This window comes from Barbus barbus, assembly GCF_936440315.1.
Source record: "Barbus barbus genome assembly, chromosome: 15".
NCBI lineage: Eukaryota > Metazoa > Chordata > Actinopteri > Cypriniformes > Cyprinidae > Barbus > Barbus barbus.
The window spans coordinates 10,478,894-10,484,893 of NC_136743.1; the positions used below are offsets into that span (position 1 = coordinate 10,478,894).

General features: G+C 35.3%; 1 protein-coding gene across 1 annotated transcript; it reads right to left on the reverse strand.

Annotated features, from left to right (window-relative positions):
* Window positions 1–548: 548 nt before the first annotated feature.
* Window positions 549–4,937, reverse strand: LOC306881844 (E3 ubiquitin/ISG15 ligase TRIM25-like). Its single transcript, XM_079436170.1, has 6 exons — window positions 4,281–4,937; window positions 3,466–3,561; window positions 3,051–3,272; window positions 2,809–2,959; window positions 2,613–2,672; window positions 549–1,659 (listed from the first exon to the last, which is right to left on the reverse strand). Exons 1-6 carry the CDS (start codon window positions 4,860–4,862, stop codon window positions 1,130–1,132), a joined length of 1,641 nt encoding a protein of 546 aa, XP_079292296.1. The 5' UTR covers window positions 4,863–4,937; the 3' UTR covers window positions 549–1,129.
* Between the last annotated feature and the right edge of the window lie 1,063 nt (window positions 4,938–6,000).

The window sequence follows — 6,000 nt, forward strand, 5'->3', positions numbered from 1 at the left end:
AAGTTAGTCTCACATGGTTATCCCAGACATCATTTATGCAGTCTATCAGTGCCCTCGTGAGCTTAGATAAACTAGTATGTTACATATATGCTATGAACACATAATATTTATAAAAAAAACTGTTCATTCACAAAGTCCTTCATCTAGACTCTTATCAGTGCCTTTCTCTGTAGTCCACTTATTTTGGCACTCTACCACAAAAATGATTAGTTAATGTATTACAGTCATTTTTAAACCGTTTAGCTCATAGTTTGTTTTTATTTCTGATCATCTGATACTGCATTGCACCTTCAGAGGAAAAGCAACAACAAAACAACTAGAGCAATATGTTCTGACAGTACATATTTGTTTAGTAGTTTTATTGTTGCTTTACCTCTGAAGGCCTGGTTTTAACTCTTTTAGCCACCAGAGGTTGCTCTTTCTTTTATTTTGTCCTCACCGTTTATTTGCATACTTGCATACTGTTACAAACTACTTTAGATGTCATCAAATACCAAAGGAAAGACTCCAGGACGTGAAGAATGAGGTTGTCTCTTAAAGGCAAATATAACGGTAAACAATGTATTTTATTTGGATTGTTACAGTATTTTTTTTAAGAGCTGACAGAGAATGAAAGTGTAAAGGGCATTCACACAATATTAACCTCAAGAGACATTCCACAGACAGAAATAACAGCAATTGACTGTGTGTACAGTAGTTTAAATGGAAAAAGATTATCAAAGATATAAATGTGTCAGGATTGTTGAAAATCACTATATGATTTGAGATTTTCAATTTATCAGTGGATATATATATATGCATTTCGTATTTTCAATTACTTTAACTTGATGTACTAAAACTTCAACTGAAATAAAAAAAATGTAAAAACTATGTAGACCAAAAAACAACAAAAACTAATAAAAATGACAAAAACACACAACAAAGTTACTAAAACTTTAGCTAAAATTAATATGAAAAGCAGATAATATAAAATAAAATCTAATTCAAAATATTAACAAAAACTTAGTGCAAACCCACTATAATTTTACAAATATTACTGTATTTCTTTATTCTTATTTCTTTACTGTATTGTATATTTTATATCTTATATCTTTAATTACCAATGCCAAATGGGCCTACCCTTTTTCCCTTACTCCAACTGACACAACTTGATTGAGGCATCATAGCATGAAAACTCAAAGCCAGGGTATAGCGGCTGTGTGAATGTGGTGTGAACTCTGTGGAGGAGGGTCATTGAGTCATCAATGCTGTAAAACGCTAGTGTCCCGGCCCTATGATCCAGATAAATGCCTATCTTTGACGAGCCAGGCTCTGAGATCTTACTGACAATCCCGCTGTGCCAGAAAGCATAACCTTTCCTTGAGCAGAACAAACTCCAGGATTTGTCATTGTGACCAAAGTGAGCTTCACTGCTTTCCCCTTTCCTGGCAATGTTTTTGTATGCGACTGCAATGTTTACTCCCATCCCACTCCATTCCACCTCCCAGTAGCTGCAGCCTGTCAGGCCCTCCGTGCCCAGCACCTGGCACCAGTAATCAAAGCGCTCCGGGTGGTTGGGACAGGATTGCACTCGGCTCCGAACGGCCACTTCTCTGTTCCGCTTGGACAAACTAAGGTCACTGTGGGCTGTTAAAGGATTTAGTTGCAGCAGGCAGGAATCTGAGTAATGGATAGAGGATAAGAGATCAAGGATGTAAATTCATGGTGTATCATATTCATCTTGAGCCATAATTAAATAAATACATATTAGCTGAGAACTTGAAGAACATCTACATTAACATTCAAAACTTTGGGGTCAGTAAGATTTATTTTTTTGATTATATTTTGGAAGTTTATACTGTCATTCAGCACTCAGCAGGGATGCATTTTGATCAAAATTGACAGTAAAGACATTGTTACATAAAAAAATTAAGCACGTAACTGTTTTCATCACTAGTAATAATCAAAAAAAAAATTCTTGAGCATCAAATCAGAATATTAGAATAATTTCTGACGGATCATGTGACACTGAAGACTCAAATAATGGCTGCTGAAAATTTTGTTTTGTCATCCCAGGAATAAACTACATTCTAAAAGGTATTAAAATACAACAGTTCCTTTAAATTGTAATAATATTTCACAATATTTCTGTTTTACTGTATTTTTTATCAAACAAATGCAGTCCTGCATGGTGAGAATAAGAGACTCCTTTTAAAAACTTTTGAACTGTAATATTATATAACAGTTTGTGACTTTTTCTGCAGGTTATTGTTACACGTGTTGACAAGTGACCGTCTTTATCGATTGATTTGATGATGCTGTCATCATGAGTGAATCATTTAATCATTCACTCAACCAAATCATTTAAAAAAAGGTTCATTTGGAACACAGAAGTAACTGGGTCTAAAATAAAAGTTTCTTAACTTCTTATTTTAATATAACTTTAACAGTAAAAACAACAGCCATCACATTCATAATTCCAGTGTTGATCTGAATATCAGCATGGTTGTGATCGCTTCTTTTTGGATATTGGAACAACATTGTTTGTTTTTTTAATAAGAAATCCATGTTTAAACAGAATCCAACATTGTAAAGTCAATAGCACTTTGCATTAGTGCAGAAGACTGACTTACGGTACAGGAACTCTGATCTAATTTTGGGCACTGTGCAATGAAGGATCTTCATTGATCTTGCTGGAGAGAAAATGGAAAGCATGTGTACATCACAAGGAAATGATTTAACAAAAAGGCAGAATTACACAACAATCTGCAAATCACCTAAAGAGAAACTGCTAAGGTGGAAAGATCAGCTTATGGTGTTTCTCTTCACCTGCTTGATAGATCCTGAGCCATTCCCCTTTAAAGACATCTTCAAGCTTCTTCTTTAGAGCAGATACTGCATCGTTCACCTTGCCAAAATCTGAGAGTGTAGCTATTGTGAAGGGTGAGTCAGGAAGGCCAGAAGAGAAGGAATGACAGTTCTGTAAAGAGAGAGACAACAATTTGTCAAATGACTCATTCTGAGCATTTTTGGGCTATATTTTTCACAGTCAGCATTGGGATCAGGCTTACCTGAAGAACATGAACATGATCTTCAGACTTCATAAGCATCTCAAGCTCATGATCTCTTTGTTTGAGCTCTGTGATTTCTTGCTCCAGTGTCTGTAACATGCTCTCCGCAGCTCTCTCTTGATCTCTGATCAGATCTCTGAATTTACACCTCCTCCTTTCAATAGATTGCATCAACTCAGTGAAGATCTGTTCACCATTTTCCATAGCAGTCTGTGCAGAGCTCTTTTAGGGCAAAAACCCCCCCAGTAAATTACATCATAATAATATTAATTATTTATTAATCATTTAATACGTTAATACAAAATAAATCATTAATTGATGGTTTTCAGGTTAATTATTTTTTATTGTTTTTTTGTTGCTTGTTTTGTTTCATTCATTTCATTAAGTTCAGAAGTTCATTCTGGAAATTTCTTACTTTCAGGGCATCTACAGCCTGTTTAAGCTCCAGTAGGTCCTTCTCTTTAGCATGGATTTTGAGCTTGTATTTCTGGTGTGTCATGCCTAGTTCTTTCTGTGAAGAAACACAATAAAACTACAGTCATTCTGTGTAGAATTAATATAATGTGATTAATGTCACAAAATAGACACACTGCATTACATTGCTCAGGATAGCCCTATATTCTACTCCACTGTTTATTTTTATGAGTTACATAAGAATAACCTTTGTCACTAACAAATGAGTTTATACACTTCATATATGAGGATATCTACCAGACTATTTAAAGTACCTGACCACACAGTCAAAGCGAACAGACCAAGCCTCTCTCTGATTGGTTGATGGTGAAAGATTTCTATCACGTATTTCAGAAAAAGGAAGCTCTCCTGAACTTTCTTTTGTGTACGCAGGTTGAAATTTGAATGTGAAGCAGGAAACTGTTTTGTAATATTATTCTAGCGTTACAATGTTACTTATTTACAGATACTTTATTATTTTTGGTTGGAAACTCAAGCGTCATCCTCATCACATCAATTCAATGCCTCCTTTCTCTCACATTTTTTCCCAATTACTCTGTTGCATGAAATTTTCTGTACAATGAAAGCTGTTCATAGAGTGCACTTTGGAAAATGTGCTTTGCCTCAGTGGAAAATGACTTTGGAGGATTCTGAGAATACTATAATTTACTGCATCTTCCATAGAAGTTAAGTACCATGAAAAAGTTCTTATTGAATAAAACCTCTTAAATGATGCAAAGCAAAACAAGGAAAGATGTTTTTTTTGTTTTTTTTTACCTGTTTCTTTGTGCTTTCCACAGCTGCTGGTACTGTATCGTGACCTTTATGGTCGTCCATCACACACAAAAGACATATGCATTGTTGATCAGTTCGACAATACATCTCCAAATATTTGTTGTGATGAGGACAGATCTTCTCCTGCAGGTTCACGGAGGCTTCGATCAACTTGTGTTTCTTCAAGGCAGGAGACTTGTAGTGTGCTTGAAGGTGGTTTTGACAGTAAGATGCCAAACAAACCAAACAACTCTTCACAGCTTTTTGTTTGATACTTGTACAGAAATCACAGGTGATATCACCTTGCATGCAGTTGTCGTAAATGTGAGAGCTGCCCAGGAGTTCCAGTTTCTTCAGCTTGTCCACCATATCTGCCAATATGGTATTTCTGTTCAAAACAGGCCTAGGGCTAAACGTCTGTCCGCACTGAGGACAGCTGAAGACCCCCAAATGATCATTTTTTCCCCAATAATCATTAATGCATTCCATGCAGTAGCTGTGCCCACATGGAATGGCCACTGGATCTTTAAGCAAATCCAGGCAAATAGAACAGCAAAACTCTTCTGAATCCAGCAGCCCTTCCATTTAGTTGTTTTCTGTTGTAGCAAAATGTGTGAAATGATAATGGTTCGTTCACTGAGAAGCAGTTCCCAGTTTTGCACGGATGTTCCTGGGCCCCACCCTTCAGTTCTTCCTATTTAGATGACAGATAGGTAAATGTACCTGTCTGTTGCACTGAATAAAAAGTAAGCTAAACAATATCTATATAAAATGAAGATACTTGAAACACCATTAGGGTTCCTCAAATTGCCACACTAGATGGACACCAAAACTTTAATTCAACAACCTTTTTTCTTTGTAGAACCAAAATTCTTATGGTCTTGAAAACCTTGATGTCTAGACCTGGAAAAGTCATGTAAAAGAATGAAATCTTAAAATGCTATGGGCATTTTTAAAATAAATAATTCACTTTTTTTCTAGTTATTTAAAGCTATATATTAGTGGGTACAAAACTCAAATATACTTTCAAAAATTCCTAATCTTTATAAATAATGAATGATTGTAAAAGTCATGTAAATTCATTGGTTAAAAGAGCTTGGAGTCAAAAAGTTTGAGAACACCTGCTCTAGATGTTTTTATTTCAGTGACTCTCGGGGTGGTGCCATGTGACATTTTAAGTGAGTCGTTGAATCATTCACTGAAGTGATTCATTCAAAATAGCTTTTTTTTTTATTATAATAAATAAAAAGAAAACGGATATAATAGAAAAAGAATAGAGCAAGCTAGTGTTAGAAAACAATTAGAATACAAAAAGATTTGAAAAGCTAGTGTTAGTTTTTTTGTTTTGTTTGTTTTTTATGAATAGAGTTAGAATAGAGAGAGCTAGAGTTAGTTTTTTTGTTTTGTTAGCTAGAGTTAGAGAGTCAAATAAAGATGGAAGAGATGTGTTCTATGCTGCCTTTGATATCCCACAATCCTGTGCATCCCATTCCGTGATGGTTGAGCAAAAAATAAAGATGGCGTCTGAGTGTTGCGTTTGGTGGTCAGTTTGTGTGTGTTTCTGACCAATTTTTCTGACCTATTTCTAGCGATACATCAGTTTTAGTTATCAATATTCACCAAAGCTCATTCTGTTTTGATGTAGATCATTAAACTGTTACGCTGCCTCAGAAGCATATCCGATATCAGTTTCATGAGGTGCCTTCATGTGCAAACATTGCCT